The 19525-nt window shown below is 35.7% G+C and overlaps 1 protein-coding gene across 5 annotated transcripts in view; it reads right to left on the bottom strand.

The window, feature by feature from the left end:
• LOC143235819 (kazrin-like) overlaps positions 1–19525 on the bottom strand; it is a 134695-nt gene that overhangs the window by 102604 nt on the left and 12566 nt on the right. For 2 of the 5 annotated variants that reach the window (XM_076474015.1, XM_076474014.1), the window contains exon 1: positions 1483–2118. The exons of 1 other annotated variant lie outside the window; for it this stretch is intronic. In XM_076474015.1, the coding sequence (XP_076330130.1) occupies positions 1483–1573 (91 nt within the window). In that variant the 5' untranslated portion in view covers positions 1574–2118. Of the gene's footprint in view, positions 1–1482; positions 2119–19525 lie in introns of those variants that run through there. 2 more of the 5 variants (XM_076474012.1, XM_076474017.1) reach the window with 2 other exon arrangements.

Here is a 19525-nt window from a genome sequence, read left to right on the forward strand (position 1 = left end):
CTTGGTTTAAGTATGTTCCTAAACTTAATTCTCACAAATGACTTATTTGGGTTCGGGCTTCAAACCTATCAAACGTCTGTGACTTGAATTCTAATAAGCAATAATATACATAGAGAGTAGGAAACACATTTCTGACTTCCGTACGCTTAAGAAAAACTATGTGCACTAAAGAAACCGCCACCGTAGATACTCTGTAGTTTTTCTTTCTAGGAATGGGGGCCAATATACATTATGTAATACGTTTTTATTTATTAACCTATACACACACAGATATATGAACTTTAAAACCTACCACAGTGTTTAAGGTTTGTCATAGAGTTTTAACGGCATCTTTCTATGAATTTAGGTAGTAAAGAAAAATACTAAGTAATTAACTACCAATTTTATTCAATGCTAATGACATACTTACACTATGGTATAGTATTGATAGAAGATGTAATTTCTACCAGCACTATTTTACTTCCAATAGGAACAAATCAAATTAACTTGCATCTTTATAGTTTTAACGGTTTTTAATCTAAAAAATACAAAAAAACAATATTCTTTGACTTTTGTTGTACTTACCCTAACACGATTACTTAAACAGTATTGCAACTTCATTTTTACAAACTGGAATGGTGTGTCTTTGAAGAAAGAAACTACGTATGTGAAATATTAGTGTAATGTATTTTGTGACTTCAGTACTCACAGCACGAAAAAGAATCGAGATAAAACTTGTCCCAGAATATAACGTACAACCATTACGATCCACGAAACCAGATTATTGGACTGCAGTCTATTTACATATTTGTACGACCATTACCATCCCTGCAACCATATTTACACTACAGCTTATCTACAGATATGCAAGACCATTACAATCCATACAACCTAACTTACACTACAGTCTATCAACATATCTACCTGAATAGGTTTTCCATCCAAAACAAAATGGATGTGCTTTATAAGCTAGCGATTATTATTCCTTTGCAATACAAGAACATATGGTGAAAAGTCTTATAAAATAGATTTGTTATTACTTTACATTAACAAGAACGATAAGAACACTAAACAGTTGACTACGTCGAAATATTTAGTGGATTTATAGGGTTAGTCACAAAATGTTCGAAAAATCGTTTATTAATAAAAAATAAATTAAACAAATAAATTAAATCACGTGTCTCACGTTTTACGACAAAACACGTATTATATTCTTTCATATGAAATTATCTACGTGATTTCAATATTAACTTATACTGAACGTTCTCACATGTCTGGTTTTTAAAAAAAATTATGCAAGTTCGATGAAAAGAACTATTAATGTCTAGACAACTGCCTATCAAAATAGTTTATCATAAATTCGATAATGTATTAATATGACAGTATACCTCTATCTCAGTTGTCCTTCTTTTCATTCAAAAATAATTTGTAAGTTTTTATCCAAGCATAAATTGTAAATATAAGTCGATATAAAAGCTTCTAATTAATTCAATTGAATCGTACCTTTTTCATAATTGGCGCTCTGTTTGGCGAAAGCCTTGGTAAAAACGTTGTACTTTGTTTTGTCTCGATTTGTGTAGTTGCTGTTATCCATCTTGAAATTCTTTCGCCTCACCAAGCGAGTTACAGAAAAATCGCTAAAGTGTGGTTCTGAAGTCTTCGTAAGGCTCACGTAATTCGTTTGTACCTCTCATTCGTTCTATGATGTTGCACGTGCATAGATTATTATATAGTTCTTTTTGTTACTTCACATATAATGACTTGTTTACATTCTTGTATCACTCACACAATTTTAGTAAACCTATAAACAATAATTCCAGAAAGAAACTCGCTAGGAAACTTATACTATTTAAATAATAGTATGAGTGGAGGTTAACCTTAGCGGATAAAAGTTAGGCCTTACCGGTAGGGATATTAATGAACACACCGGGCCTTGGACATGAATTGCAACAGTCAAGTTTGTACACAGACCTCACGGGCCAGTTTCACAATGCCATAAATTACAGTTGGGAGAGATATTAAAAGTTCTCAATTTTTATCTTATTTTCAAAGACCTTAACTTCTGATCCCTTTTCAATAAATTAATATTTCCTCTCTACCTGTTTCTCCAAACAAAGCTCTTCATTTGAGGCGTCGAGTTAACATCTAACAGTTTTGCTGACTGCTGATTGGTTTAACCGTCGCCCAGGTAGCTTGACGAGTAAGAGTGGCCCGAAGACATAGCGCGTAAAACAACAACATACCTTCTGGGGGCCTTTTGTGTACATTAGAAATAATAATTCCGCTACTGTATTATTGGTCACATTAAAAAGTTACGATTACCTAATGAATTTGTTGTTCATATAAAATGTATTGTGTGATATTATGAAGACGTGACCGAAAACATTTAATTTGCTGACTCCAGTACAATCCACAGGTGTCGTTGTAATATAACATTTGCCACCACTACTCACACCTTCAGTTCTATCTGTAACATTTTATAGTGAACTTGTCCCTAAGTGGAACAGCCGTATGCCTATGGGCTTACAACGCTAGAAACCGGGTTTCGATACCCGTGGTGGACAGAGCACAAATAGCCCACAATGATGTTTTGTGCTACGCTACAAATAAACAAACCAATGAACTTTGCTTTAATATACAGGTGCGCTTTTCGGACAGTGCCGGCCTTGTACAAATTATAGATGCAGGAAGACAATGGGTTTTTCTTGCGATAACACTTGCAATTCTGTTGCAATTTAACTGATTATATATTATGACTGTACAAGTTTTTGCAAACTAAAAATAATACAACATTTTTTACTATGTTGACAATGTTTCCGTGGATATGACTAGAAAAGATTTCTGAAAGTTGAATATGCAAGAGAAAAAAGGATACGATTACTGAAAAACGGTTAAAAGTTATAAAAATATAGTATGGAACAAACAAAATAACTTGACCGTATTTATAGTTACTCGTTTTAGGTAAACAATTTTATATTTAAAAACGGCTGGAATGGATAGAGAAAGCACCAATAGAGGAGCGAACAACGTTTCTACCTTCTTCGGTCATCGTCAGATTCACAAAAAAAGAAAGGGTTACTGAGCGGTAGCTGACAACGGATTATTAGGTAAACAATTTAAAAGTAATTAGAAGCAATTCTGTAGAGCATTATTTTCTCATGGTTTCAATATTGCATCAGATGACCACTAGTTCCTGGTGTAATTACAAACATGCAACTACATAGACGGGCCCTCGTCTGTATGTAATCACCTCAAACTGCTCTTACGACTTAGTTTGGGGTATCAAAGAACGAACAGCATCCGTAATGGTAGTATGTTGTAAGGCTTAGTCTGAGTATCAAAGTGTGAAATATTCCTATGTGAATGAACTATATTTTAATCACAGTTTCTATCTTATCCATGAAAGCCTGTCGAGGTTGTCTCAAATATAATTAAGGGGCTAACTTCATTTTTATTTTGTTTTAATTGTCTATGTACATTGTTCAGCTAAGATTTGGAATCCTATAAAATATGCATAAATGTGATTTTTGGAGGGGGGATTTAATAATGTATTTAAAGATCTTCCAGACAGAAGAATTAATCTTCCTTAAATTTGGTTCGTTAGATTTTTAGACATTACAACATTTTTTTCTAAAAAACACACGAAAGTTTTCACCCATCCTTCTTATGAAACATTATTATCAATTCATAATTTAATATTAAATTAATTGGATATTAATAAAAACATTATTTTTGTTTAATAATTCTATAGCGGATAAAACTGTTTAAGCCAGAAATTCAACAACATTATTAAGGTAGCAATGAGATTAACAAAAAAGCAGAAAAAAAGTAATATATTCTTCGCAGGTAATGAGTCTTACACGCATTCAAGTAACCACGAGGCTAACTAACCAATAAGGCAAAATTATTAATAATTTGGAATTGCACTGGCCCATGTGTGTGTGTGTGTGTGTGTGTTACGAAAATGAAGTAAATGTAGAGATGGCTAATATGAATCCTTCAAAACCAAGTCCTTCTTGGTGACGAGAAACCCACTTGAAATAAAAGCACCTCAGAACGGCTGGTATGGGTATTAACTTTTATTGATAAGGAAAGAACAGTGTTTCGAATCTTCCTAGGTCATCTTCAGGTTAAGAAGATGACCTAGGATGGCATTTGCATCATCCATACATAATAACACAGGTACATAATGTAGGAAAATGTTGACAGACAAAAACAGGATAAATTAAACCAAGTGTGATTATTTTTTCCTACATGTTAATTCTTACCTGTCCGATTATAGATGGATGGTGCAGATGCCATCCCTACCATTATGTTCACATTTTGAAGAACTGATATTATCCATTCTTATATTTACTTTCTTTTCCCAAAGATACTTGTTATTTTTATTTTAGTGTTTCAATAAACATAGGAAGTTCTAAATACAATAAGGTTCCAACTATAATATTTACACAAATTCACAGAATTTGTGATTCAGTCATTATATAGATAAATAAATCGTCAAGCTTTTCTACGCTTATTTCAGGTGGGTGACTTTTTTAATTAGCGCTGTATCTTGTCTGCACTGACAACATAAATTGCATCCATACCTGAATCACATTAAGAAACTTTTCAAACCTTTGTTTCCTCTTTCAACCCCAATTTAGAAATTACTTGGGAAATCGACACAACAATCCACTTTCTTAACTAGACGACCATCTGACCGCTAATATACATCACAAAGAAACATTTGCATGCCTACCTACATTTCGAATTTCCCATTGGTACAGTAACATAGAGCTACGCGAGCCATTTTAAAATTTGCGCATGCGCTTCTTTGTTGAAAGCTGTATGATATGATTAAAAGCGGCAGCTCGAAATGTCATCCAATTGTTATAAAAAGAAACAACTTATAATATTGTAAAGTTCTGATGTCTTATTGAGAAGATATTTAATATACCTTTTCGTTGAACACATTCGAGCCATCCATACATACAGTTCTGTCTCCTGTCTGGTATATGTGCATGCGTGCTTCTTGGTGATCCACTTACTTCTTCAACAGTTTTAGTGAATTAATTAATCATTATTCTTTATACGTAAGTGTATTTTCGGCATGTTTGCTGTTTTCTCACTGTTAAGTATTATATGTTTGTAGTAAATGCATTACATTCACAACAATACGATAAAATTAGTTGATAATTATACGTATACTCACAAAAATTAGTATAGTAGATCAGTTTGGTCTGTTTTGAATTTTGCGCAAAGCTACACGACGGCTATCTGTGCTAGCCGTTCCTAATATTAGCAATGTAAGACTAGAGGGAAGGCGGCTAGTCATCACTCACTCTTGGGATACTCTTTTACTAACGATTATTGGGACTGACCGCACATTATAACGCTCCCACGGTTGAAAGGGCGAGTATGTTTGGTGTGACAGGGATCTGAACCCACGACCCTCAGATTACTAGTCGAGTGCCTTAACCACTTGGCCATGCCAGGCCGTTAGTAAATCAGTGAAAGGAAATTAGGTTTAAAAAAAAAACTGTCGAAACGGCAAATAGATTACATGAAGGGAAAGAAAAATAACAGAAAATGGAAATAGACCTAGAGAGGAATACTAAAAAGTAATTCGGCGGATATACAAAAATGCAGAAGTTGATTTACACAATAAAATAATGATGATGCACAAACAGAAAGAAAACGTTTAATTTTGTTAAAAGTAATTTATAGGCTGCAACATTACAAAAGAGTAACTACGTTTTCACAAATTATATTATTCATTTTTTATTATCTTAGAAGATCTATGTGAAAATGCTTTTCATGAAATATATATTATGAGAAAATAGTGAACTGAAAATGAGCATCACTGAAGCTTGGGAAACCAAAAGGAAAACAAAACAAATTGTGATTCCGAAGTTAAGCCTAATTTAAACGGGTCTAACAGGCATACATTAACACAAGTTACGAGTGAAATATATTATCGAAACAGCAAAAATCCGTTTGGAAGCCTATCAACAAACTATTTAATATATTCTTTGAGTTATAGGGTTTCCTATTATCAATACTAAAATGTTTATAATAACGTACAAGCTTTAGTTGGATTATGTGAGGCGAAAGTTACAACCGTTATTTCCAAATAAGAAAATTAGATCTAGCCTGCCTTATATGCACCTCTTTGTACACTTACTTGTATGCGATGCACATAATAGTAACAAAGTTTAACCAAACTTTTAGGCTTAGGTGCAGAAGGTATATCTATGTATCATGAATACTATAATCTAAAGAGTTCTCAGTTCTTAATGGTATTAAGTTCACGTTAGCCCTAGAAATATCTAAAACAAAGGTAGATTATAAAAAAAAAAAACGAATTTCCATAAAGCGTCAAATTACTTGGGATAAAATACATTCATTGCGCGACTTTGAACAAGAAAGTGGACAAATATTGTAACGTAATTCTTTTAAATTATTTGATGACAGTAATTTAATTTCCAGTCCACTTGAAGAGACAAAATAGTTTATTCCTTCCTTTAAACGTTTCTACAAGTTCAAGCCACTTTTTAACTGTCGTAATTTATTAAGCTACGCGTTTACAACTTAGATCATATATATAACAGAAATTCTAGGATTAACGAATAATCAATCTACTTTATTGTACTAAGTCGCAAGATAACCAACTCTCTTGTGCCTCTCCAACTTTCCGCTCCAGGGAACGTCGTTTTCATATACGATCTACATGTGTTCTAAATATTTCTAACACGAGTTTAATGCCTTATTACATCATGAACAACTCGTAGCCTTCTCTCGCAAGCAAATAAATTGCAAATAAAACTAGGGCTTACAACAGTATACGTAGAGGAATGGGTCTTGTTTCAAAGCTTCTTTCAGAATGTTTTTAATGTATACAATATGAAATTTTGTTATTTTCTTTATCATAGCCTTTCTTTTTCATCACAGGAATTAAAATATTATTGAGATAAACATCTCTTCTAGACATTACGTGTCCCTCTCATAAAAGGTCAGCGTGATTGTTAACACCCACTTTAAAGGCCCCTAAATTATACTTGCTGACCTCTGTATCGTCTAGGGAATCTTCTATTATGCATGATGAGTTCTTATTGTAGGGCTTAAAACTGAATTTATAAATGTTTCTTCCCGCGCATCATGTCACCCAGCATGAAGCCAAGCACACTCCCCTACTCATATCTGCATACTTTATCCTATAGTCACGAAAAAACATAACACCATAAAATAAATAAACAATAAACAAACGCTACTTTTTGACTCTCATATCAGAAATGGCAAATAAAAAACGAAATGCGAAGTCGCGTGCTTGTAGAATTACTAAATACAGTCATTAAAATATATTTAAAAGTTCATAACACTGAACTTTGAAGGAAAACCAGTGTATTTATAACATCTACCTTAGTCGTTTGTGTACCTTCACCAAACTGACAACTATAACTACAAGCTCGAATACAACATATAATTTTCTTTCACCATCCCTAACGCTCTTGAGAGATCTTGTAAAAATTTGTATCATTTTCTGATAATCTAAAATTTCTTGTCTACTATCACTCAAAAAGTTAACAGTCCCTCTCCAACATGAATAGAACAAACAATATAGCTATGTTTGTTGTATTCCAGGCGGCCTGGTGAACCCGAGTATCAAACGAAAGGCCTCGTTAGCACTGAATATGACAGATGTATTGCAGTTGACAAATTATAATATATTCCTCTTTACTGTAGTTCATAGTTCTTAGAATTACTAATACAGTTTTTACCATTGATGTTATAGTTACACGGAAATTAGAGGACTAGTTTACTGGTTTGTCAGTTTTTCTGAATGATAGCAAAGTTAATTTAAATGAAAATAAATAATAAAATAATCGATGTTCGAAATAAATAAGTACCGTATTATTAATTCTCACCTTCAAAAGGTCCGACTTTTAAATTACAATAATTACATATCACTTACATAATCTCTCTCACACACCATACAATTCTTATGTGCGTGTGTTTTTTTTATAGCAAATCTGCATTGGACTATCTGCTGTGTACACAGAGGAAAATAGGATACCTGGTTATAAATCCGACGACTTACCGCTGTCCCAGCAGGGTTCCCATAAGATTCGTTTTCGTGAGGCCCGGCATGGCCAAGTGTGTAAAGGCGTTCGGCTCGTAATCCGAGGGTCGCGGGTTCGAATCCCGGTCGCACCAAACATACTCGCCCTTTCAGCCGTGGGGGCTATATAATGTTACGGTCAATCCCACTATTCGTTGGTAAAAGAGTAGCCCAAGAGTTGGCGGTAGTGGTGATGACTAGCTGCCTCCCCTCTAGTTTATCGTCACTAAATTATAGATGGCCAGTGTATATAGTCCTCGAGTAGCTTTGCGCGAAATTCAAAACAAACAAACGAACAAACAAATACATTCGTGAAATCTTATAATAACCGTAACACAAGATCACTATTATAGCAATCGTATTCTAGCTGATAAGATGAGTAATGGTATTGGACGAAAGTCCTCGACTGGATATATTGTGGTTAATATATCATACATAATATACATTTGCGGTAGTCTTCATGCCTTTTGCTTGAATTTTCTTTATTTTGTAATTTTCGCGCATGTTATTTAACCTCGGTTTTCTTGCAGGTATTATGTGTTAGATCGACAGCTTCTGGTCTATTAATATTCACCTTGATTACCCTTTACCCTTACCATAACCATCTCTAATACTATATTCACACATGTATATATTCCTTGACCTATGTTGTTACTTTATTGTAACGTAGATATAACTTGTTTGGTTTAGTTACTTGACAGTACTTTGGTTTGCTCATTTATCTTTATTTTAATACTTCGCTATATTATCTTATTATTACTAATGTTTTTATGTTTTAAACCATAGGTTTATAATTGGCCTCTTTTAAAAGGTATCCTTAGAAACTGTATACCCCTAAACCTTCGTCATCTCTGTTTTCTCGCGCTTCTGTTGAGCAAGCAACAAATTCATTTGTTGGGTTGCTGACCAAATATGTGAACGGAACTATATGTCCGTCACTAACCAATTTAATAATTTGAGGCTGGTGAAAGAGCTGTCATTAACCAGTTTAACCATCTGTGATTGGCTCAGCTAGTATAAATAGTTTCCTTTGTTTCGTCGAATTTCGAGCAAAGCTACACAGAAGGTTTTCTGCATCAGCCTCCCCTAATTTTAAAGAGACAAGACTTCCTTGTTTGTTTGTTTGTTTGTTTTGGAATTTCGCACAAAGCTACTCGAGGACTATCTGTGCTAGCCGTCCCTAATTTAGCAGTGTAAGACTAGAGGGAAAGCAGCTAGTCATCACCACCCACCGCCAACTCTTGGGCTACTCTTTTACCAACGAATAGTGGGATTGACCATCACTTATAACGCCCCAACGGCTGAAAGGGCAAACATGTTTGGCGCGACCGGGATGCGAACTCGCGACCCTCAGATTACGAGTCGCACGCCTTAACACGCTTGGCCATGCCGGGCCCAGACTATAGGAAAGGCAGCAAATAAACACCACCAATCCCTAACTTTTCGAACACTCTTTAACCAACAGACAGTGGATTCGACCGTCATATTATAACGGCCCTATAGATGAAGGAATGAGTACGTTAAGATGGAATTAGAACCGAAACCGTCACTTTCAAGTCGCGAATCCAGCGCCCCAGCCATACAAGGTATTCTAGGATAAGATTTGGACCACTTTTTCTACATTTTGAGTCTGATTTAGCATTAACTCCTGAACATAATTATCCTATCGTAATTTCCACTCTGTAAAGTTAGCCTAACTAAAATAAAAAAAAAATTGTAAAGATTAATTAAAGTGCGAAAACTAGCTTCGGTACACGTGTTTTGTATGTTCTGAATTTCGCGCAAAGCTAGTCGAGGGCTATCTGCGCTAGCCCTCCCTAATTTAGCAGTGTAAGACTAGAGGGAAGGAAGCTAATAGTCACCACCCACCGCCAACTCTTGGGCTACTCTTTTACAACGAATAGTGGGATTGACCGTCACATTATAACGCCCCCACGGCTGAAAGGGCGAGCATGTTTGGTGCGACTGGGATTCGAACCCGCGACCCTTGGATTACGAGTCGCACGCCTTAACACCCTTGACCATGCCGGGCCAGATTCGGTACACACAGAGCAGGATGGAACAGTTTATTTACAAATACTAATCACCTTTGATTCCTGTTTCTAATATTTTCATTGTAGTCTGGTATGATTAAACAATATATTCGCATTTTTTTAACCAGTAGAAATTTCGTTGTGATTGATTCACACATTAATTCATCAACTTCAAAGTAACTTGTCCAAAAATGACTTTCCTCACAAGATACCCAAAGCTAGGGGAGACGATTTCTCCCTGGTTCCTGTGCCATTATTCATCATGGAACATTGTATTAAGTATGCTTAGCTTCAGTCATGAGGGGAGGGTCAAGGTAGAACAGTTGTCCTCCACACCTTTTATCTGTATAGTTTAAATTTAATCAATCTTTCTGTAAAACTAGGAAAACAAGACTATTATAAAGTGTCCATACAGAAGATTTAAACAGGCACCGTTGAACCAAACTGTTGCATTACCGGTACACTACGATCTTTTTTTTTTTTTTTTTTACAACAGTCGAAGGTATGCTACAACTGCTGAAAATGCGTTGCGACTTATAAAAATATTTTATCTGTAGCGTTTAAAAGACATAGGCGAATTACGTATTTAAAATTCCAGTTCTAGACTGATGACATTCATATTATGAAAAACATAACTTTTCTAAGTTACGCTTGCCATGTTTTAAGTTCACCAACCTTAAGGAGGCTCATTATGCAAGCATTTCAGAAATTCCTTGTGAATAAGCAGCATTATTGCAACGCTTTAGAAATTGTTACTATTTGAAGTAGTTTAGAGACCAGTTTATTAACACATATGAGTCATGTTCCAATCCTATTTGTGATATATTCAGCTTCATTTTGTATAGTTGCGCATTTTAATCAAATAAATCTTTCTGTTTATTTAAAACCAGTAGCGTAGAAATTTAAAAATGAAGGGTGTGATTACTCAGTAAGTAGTGAGAAACTAAACATTATATACTATATACATGTTTTTAAAGAGCAAAAACTTCGTTGTGTTTGGTTCACACAATAATTCATCTACCTCAAGGTAGGCCCAGCATGGCTAGGTGTTTAGGGTGCTCGACTCGTAATCTCACGATCGCGGGTTCGAATCCCTGTCACACCAAACATGCTCACATCTTTCAGCAATGTGGGCATTGTAATGTTACTGTCAATCCCACCGTCAGTAAAAGAGTAGGCTAAGAGCTGGCGGTGGGTGATGGTCATTAGTTGCCTTCCCTCTAGACTTACACTGTTAAAGCGTCAACTAACATCTCCCCTGCTGATAATGCGCGAGTTTGTTGGTTCTGGGGTTCTCAGCCATCTATCTGTCTAGATCAACAACACAGGAGCCAAAATCAACTTCCTTCACAGAGTAAAAGAAGGTAGAAGCAGTACTGACACTGTTGCCCAATCAAAGGGTGTAAATCTATCAATTGATGTCAGGAGCCTGTATATCGTCATCTCAAAGACATATATAAAATCCCATTCTGGGTGTTAAGTTTCCAAAAGCTACAACTGTCTGAAAAGAACTCATAAAAGAAATCCCAGTCTTTCAGAGAAACAACTCCAGGTATATTAAGATGGCATCACCACTCAAGACCTCACAAGTAGGCTACTAAATACAACTCCGAAAGCAGTTCTGAAGTTTGTGTGTTTTCTTATTGCAAAGCCACATCGAGCTATCTGCTGAACCCACCGTGAGAAATCAAACCCCTGATTTTAGCGTTGTAAATCTGTAGACATACCGCTGTGCTAGCGATGGGCAGCAGTTCTGGAGAAAATCACCCTGTTCATCATTAGTGTACCAATATTGTTAGGTCCAGGCATCAGGAAGGACAGAAGCACGGGTTCTGATGTAGCGACAGAAAGATTGGAAAATCAACTAAATAAGCACAAAGAATTTGTAAGGTGAGGAAAGAACCAGCAACTTGGGGAAAAGATAACTCACCTTGAGAATGATGTCCAACAAGAGAGAGAATCATTCCATGAGATCAACACATAACAAATATCAATCTATGAAGATTCTTGATGGACGTATTTCACCTCTCTGTAGATGTACCTTTTAAATACTGTTTATGCATCCCTTTGCTTTAGTTTCTTCAATTAGTTTATTTACTTTGAATTTGATTTTGTTAATCACGTGCAAGCTAAGTTTTCTAATTGTTTTCATTTGTGTTAACTTTCTTAACTCAGACTGTGTTATTGTTCGAATCATTATTGTGATAATTGAGATCGTGTTCCTCTGATATTATTTTGGTCTTCGAGTTTCAATTTGTAGTTTATTTAAAATGGTGTTTTTATATATTCTACTATTTCTAGTTTCTCAGATTTATTTTTTAGATCTTATCTAAGTCGTTTTTTTATCATATTTTACTTATCTATTTATGTCTTATTTTATTTAATACTATATTTACTCCCTTGGCCAGGTGAGTTAAGGCGTTCGACTTGTAATCTGAGGGTCGCGGGTTCGAATCCTCGTCGCACCAAACATGCTCAGCCGTGAGGGCGTTATAATTTTACAGTTAATCTCACCATTCGTTGGTATAATAGTAGCCCAAGAGTTGGCAGTGGGTGGTGATGTCTTACTAGCTGCCTTCGTCTAGTCTTACACTGCACAATTAGGGATGGCTGCGCTAGCCATCCCTAATTGTGCAGATAGTCATCGTGTAGCTTTGCGCGATTTTCAAAATACAAACAATTTACTTCATCTTGTACATGTATTTAGTTTCCATTTACTTTATGATTTTGTTTATTGTGATATATCTACAGGTATTCCTCTGTTGTTTATTTATTTATTTTTAATTTCAACTAAATCTCAATTTTATGCATAGTTGTAATTGTACGTTTATTGTTAATATTCATTTAGTGCTGTAATTCTCAGGTTATTTCAATTTCATTTTGTCTTGTTTAAATAAGTGCTCCTTTTCAGTGCACGTGTAAGTATCATGGCACCGTGTGCGTATTTTAAAGGCGGTGACTAATGGAATTAATAAACTTATTTGGCTTATGATTTAGCTTTAATGAAGACCCTACACAAGGAAGCGAGAATGTGGAGATTGGAAATAGTATTTTACCTTCCCATATCTAGTGAAGAATATATACTCGGATCGTATTTCTAAATATTTGTGATTTTTTGTTTTAATTTCGTGCAAAGCTACTTCAGAGCTATCAGCAGCGTAAGATTAGAGGGAAGACAACTAATCTTCACCTACCACCTCCAACTATTGGGATACTCTTTTACCAACGAATAGTGGGATTGACTGTAACATTATAACGTCCCAGAATGTTTGGTGCAATGGGGATTCGAACCCACGACCATCAGGTTACGAGTCAAGTGCCTTAACCACCTGGCCAAGCCGGGCCTTGTGAGATTTTACTGACGGTTAAGTCATTCTTGAAAACAGATGTTGGAGGGCTGTAAACATTTGCTAAACCACTACCTTAAACAAATAACAAAGATTGATTAGTTGGACTTGTATCTGTTAGCTCTTTCACTATATAACGGTCTCTTGAGGTTAGTTTACAATCACTTCAAGGTATGATACTTGTACAAGTCAGTATGAGTTAAGGTTTACTTCCCTTAACACGTTTAGTAGAAATTATTATTGATATGTGTAATATAACTGTTGTGTACACCACACGAGAGTCTTGACCTGACTTGAAAGTGTGATATCTATATTAATAATTTCTCTATGTTATAGAGACGTCTGGCTTCCTACTCGCTCTCATGTCCTATAGTAGCCATAGCCTGTATTACTATTCAATATTGCACATAGCAAAGCTACCATATTCATGTGTATTTCAATTTTCTTTGTTGTCCGTGTCATAAGTTATTCTTTGCATTATATTTTCAGAACCTGAGTTTTGTTTTGAAAGGACTTGTAATATATAAGTGTACCCGTGTTTCACACCAATAATAGTGAATTACCTTAACATAGATGCGTACATTAATACCATATTCCAAACTTACAGTGCTCATACAATCATGCACAACAACTAGTATTCGTCCACAAAACATGAAAAAAAACAAAAAAAACATTATCTACAAATTAACGCGACTTCGTCTGGGTATTATGTGTTTGTACTTAATTACTGTATGCAGGCGTGATTGGTCTAATACAGTGGTTCCCAACCTTTTTATGCCCCGCATTCCTAAAAAAAATTAATATGTTCTCGCACCCTTAAGAATAAAGGTGAAGGTGGCCAAAACAAATGTTATCTCGCACCCCTGGAACGCTATCTCGCACTCCTGGTTGGGAACCACTGGTCTAATACAACATGAAGCAATGATATGGTGCTGCCATCTTTCGCTAAATGATAAAACTAACCATGGTTTATCTTGATTTATGGTAACGAAAATAAACGATTTTATTTTATAATAATATTTAAGATTAAAAATGTCAAAGAACAACCTGCTGTTAGTTTTATTAATTTATGTCCAAATATCATTGTCATAATCAAACAAACAAAGTGCACAAGACTTAATAAACATTGATAAATATGAATACGTGTAATTAAATTTTACCCCAATAAACATAAACAATCTCGAGAAATAACAACAAAAACATAAAAGTTCCCCTTGTGTAGATAGATAACAGCTGAGCTCGTAGTTCATCTGTGTGTAATATTTATGTAGTGTTCACAAAATTTATACATTAACCTGAAACCTAAAATTTAAAAACTGTACTATACTGAGCTTAGTTAATAGCTTTTGGGTTACAATATGTCACTAAAATAACTCTCTGTAGTGTACACTTAAAACTGTAAATATAACCTACATTAATAAAAGACAATGCAATGTTAATAAAGCAGGCCCAGTGACATGAATTAGGCTTAGCATATTATTGTGAAACTATAATGCTAGTCATCACCACCTACCGCCAACTCTTGGGCTACACTTTATCAACGAATAGTGGGATTGACCGTCACATTATAACACCCCACGGCTGAAAGAGCGAGCATGTTTGGCACGAGGGGTGCGAAACTGCGACCCTCAGATTACGAGTCGCACGCCTTAATACGCTTGGCCATGCCGGGCCGTACAGATAAAGATAACTAATACTAAAATTTTGGTGTTAGAATTTAATAAAAAATGCCATACTGGTACCATACTAAATATACATATAGTTCAAATAACAAGTCACAATTGTCATAATAAAATATTAAGACTGGAAAATCTACATATAACGAAAATTGTAGATTCAAGAACATCTAATGTTAACAACAGTTTTGTACGGTAAATGTGCGTTGTTGGAATTTAATAAAAATAACCACATTGAAAGAATCTCTAGGTAATTAAAATTAATTTATTTCTGTGATTCGATAAAAAAAAAGATTAAAACAAAAAATAAGTAAATTGTTAAATTTGAAATTTATCTATTTACCTATTTTTATTTTTATTTTCTTTTAAGGTTGGGAATTAATTACGACAAAATTTTGGTATAATGTAATTAAAGTTCGATAACCTTGTTAAGGAACGTAATAATAAAACAATTTTTTTTAATCTAAACGTCTGCAGTCCGGTGTTATTTCAATCACTGATATTAATACTAATGGTAATATTAATACTATTTGTTAATTCAAACCTGATACTACTCAGTCAAAAAATTACACCAAAACACCAAAATAATACGAGGGCTGTTTGAATTGGGCGGCTCCAGTTGGTTCCAGGGGAATCCGCTTGGTGTCGCTAGGTTCGCACAGATCAGCTGATTACGACGCCATTTCCCGATTGCAGATATCTTCATTTGTGTATTAGCTACGCGGTTTTAAGTGAAGTGTGATTTTTTCGTTTGGCGGATTTCACAATGAATGACCTGAAGGAGCAACGACTCACTGTGAAATTTAGTGTTAAACTTGGAAACTCTGCGACTGAAACTTTTGCTATGCTTAACACGGCTTACGGTGATGTTGCTATGAAGCGTATGGCATGTTTCAAGTGGCATGAACGTTTTAAGGATGGTCGACAGTCCATTGAAGATGATGAGCGTCCTGGACGTCCTTCCACGTCAACTGACGACCCAACTGACGATCAACACCCTGGTGCGGGCAAATCGACGTCTGACTGTCAGGGAGCTTGCTGAAGAGTGTGGGATATCAGTTGGATCTTGTTACGAGATTTTGATCGAAAAATTGAAGATGCACCGCGTTGCTGCGAAATTTGTGCCTCAGAACTCGTGAGTTTTTGGCCAAACACTCGATCACTGTTCTTCCCCCCCCCCTACTCACCTGACCTTGTTCCTTGAGATATTTTCTTGTTCCCCAAACTCAAAAGATCCTTGAAAGGAAGAAGATTTGAGACGATTCCCGAGATTAAGGCAAATGCGACGAAGGAGCTGGAGGACATTACAAAAGAAGCGTACCAGGACTATTTCAACAAGTGGAAACACCGTTGGGATAAGTGTGTGCGTTGGGGAGGAGAGTACTTTGAAGGGGTCCCAGACCTGTAACTTCTAAATAAAGTACATTTTGTTTTATGACGTCAGTCCGCGTATTTTTTGAACAGCCCTCGTATATCCAAAATTTAAATTCTATGTTTCTTTCGCGAACTTAAAATTGTTCAAAATGGTGGATTCATTATTACTTAATAACTTAGTAGGCTTCACAAAAATACTTGCCAATTCATTATTATATGTATCGATATTAGATACAACTGGTCTTATCGGATATCCAACAGTTCTAAACAAGAGGGATTTTATGCCAAAACCAAATTACACGAAAATTTCATGAACCTTTATATCACTAACGCTAGTGAAAAGTTAGTACGTGATATACTCGCATATCACATACTCTCCATTCCTGTTTCAAGGTTGAGCTCAAGTTAACAATTAAACTTTAAACCCAATTAGCTTTAAAATCGCAACGACGTCTAGATGCATACTGATTTTCATTTGTTCCCAAGACATGTACACGTCACGTGTACACAATAAAAATACAGCCTTAAAAAGACGTTTAAAACGAGCTACCACTCAACACGCTCCATAACAATAAATAAAGTCCTTTAACGGAATTGAAACATTACATAATGAAATAACATAAAATAAAATAGTTGAAACGAAACGTTACAGGATAAACTAAAAGAAAAACCTCTTACAATCCGTCAATATATAACACAAAATACAACAAACCTTTTTACCAAATACATGCAAAAATACTCGCTAACATAGATCAATGCAAGTTTATTCACTTTGAAATTTCGCATAAACTTCCATAAGAGCTATCTGCACTAGCTATCCCTAATTTAGCACTGTAAGACTAGAGGGAAGACAGCTAGTTATCACCACCCGCCGCCAACTCTTGGCTATTCTTACCAACGAATAGTGGGACTGTTTATTTGTTTGTTTTTTAATTTCGCGCAGAGCTACATGAGGGCTATCTGCGCTAGTCGTCCCTAATTTAGGTGTAAGACTAGAGGAAATACAGCTAGTCATCACCATCCACCGCCAACTCTTGTGCTACTTTTTTGCCAACGAATAGTGGGATTGACCGTCACATTATAACGCCCCACGGCTGAAAGGGCGACCATGTTTGGTATGATGGGGATTCGAACCTGAGACCCTCAGATTACGAGTCAAGCGCCCTAACCACCTGGCCATGCCGGTCCTATCAATGTAGGAAACTACCCTCTAACCTAGAGATATGGCGACTGATACCATTAAACACAAAAATATTCACACCTTTAACAAATGCTCAAGCAGTACCGAAGTACAAATTTACAAGACAAACCCTTTGAAGTATTTTTGTAAAACTTTAACGCATAAATTCTTCACTTCTTTTAGAAGGAAGTAGTCTAACAAATTAAGCATAAAACGATTAAATAAAAAAACAACTTTAACTTCTGTTTACGTGAAATACAGTTCAAAAAACTTAGCCAAATCCTTGAAGCAAACTGGAAATCAAAACAACTTTAAAAGAATTACCCCCCATCTACTAAGAGGATATCCTAATAGACCGTGGTAATATTTAAATTCATTATAATAAAAATCTGCTAGACCATTTAATACAAAATAAGCGAAATGACGAGTAGACGAAAATAAATTTTAAAAATACTCAACTTTTTATACAGAAATACTATAGCAATATAAATGTATAAAAACAACAAGAATTCCCAAAGAAATAATACACAACCAATACTCTGTAAAATAAATTCGCTCGATCATTTCTACACTAAGTATGCACCTATATACAACAGAATATTCCATTAAGATATTTTACATTAAAGGAAAGAACAAAGTTGAATTAATTTAAAAAGACGTATTTATACACTAGGACTTTTCTCACTGACACAGCTTCAATTTGGCCACCTGCCGCTAACATCCAAACTTCAGCAGATTTCAAGCGTAACATCTACATCATCTTTTGTGTGATGGGGAGGTCTTCAGTTAAGCCACAAAGCAACATGAAACGATTTAAGAATACTCAACAACAAAAGGTGAAAAAAATAACACTGACTATTTAAGGAACAGGATGACTATAAGCTTTTAAGATTGGATCCTTTGTACAGAGGTTCAGATTCAAATGTCAGATCAAGCAGGTTTCCACGAGTCAAGGTTAGCCGAGTGTGTATGCTAAAGTAGGTTTATTCACGGGCTTGATGTGTGCTCGCGCATTATTTCACCCACGAAATGCATGTATCTCTCTCGCCTTACCAACTGTCTGTAGTCGTATTGCCCTATTCTTCTTTCTGGAGAACTGCCAAACTCTTCAAGACTGTCTCGTTTACCTCTTGCCATCTGGTTGTCGACAGACAGTGCCCGATTACATCAATAAGAAACGAGGTTCAAGACTTCAACTGTTTCCTACACCCCCACAGTGCCTGATTACATCAATAAGAAACGAGGTTCAAGACTTCAACTGTTTCCTACACCCCCACAGTGCCTGATTACATCAATAAGAAACGAGGTTCAAGACTTCAACTGTTTCCTACACCCCCCCACAGTGCCCGATTACATCAATAAGAAACGAGGTTCAAGACTTCAACTGTTTCCTACACACCCCCCCACAGTGCCCGATTACATCAATAAGAAACGAGGTTCAAGACTTCAACTGTTTCCTACACCCCCCACAGTGCCCGATTACATCAATAAGAAACGAGGTTCAAGACTTCAACTGTTTCCTACACCCCCCCCCACAGTGCCTGATTACATCAATAAGAAACGAGGTTCAAGACTTCAACTGTTTCCTACACCCCCCACAGTGCCCGATTACATCAATAAGAAACGAGGTTCAAGACTTCAACTGTTTCCTACACCCCCACAGTGCCTGATTACATCAATAAGAAACGAGGTTCAAGACTTCAACTGTTTCCTACACCCCCACAGTGCCTGATTACATCAATAAGAAACGAGGTTCAAGACTTCAACTGTTTCCTACACCCCCCACAGTGCCTGATTACATCAATAAGAAACGAGGTTCAAGACTTCAACTGTTT

The sequence above is a fragment of the Tachypleus tridentatus genome, chromosome 12, assembly GCF_004210375.1.
Source record: "Tachypleus tridentatus isolate NWPU-2018 chromosome 12, ASM421037v1, whole genome shotgun sequence".
In the NCBI taxonomy this organism is placed as follows: Eukaryota; Metazoa; Arthropoda; class Merostomata; order Xiphosura; family Limulidae; genus Tachypleus; species Tachypleus tridentatus.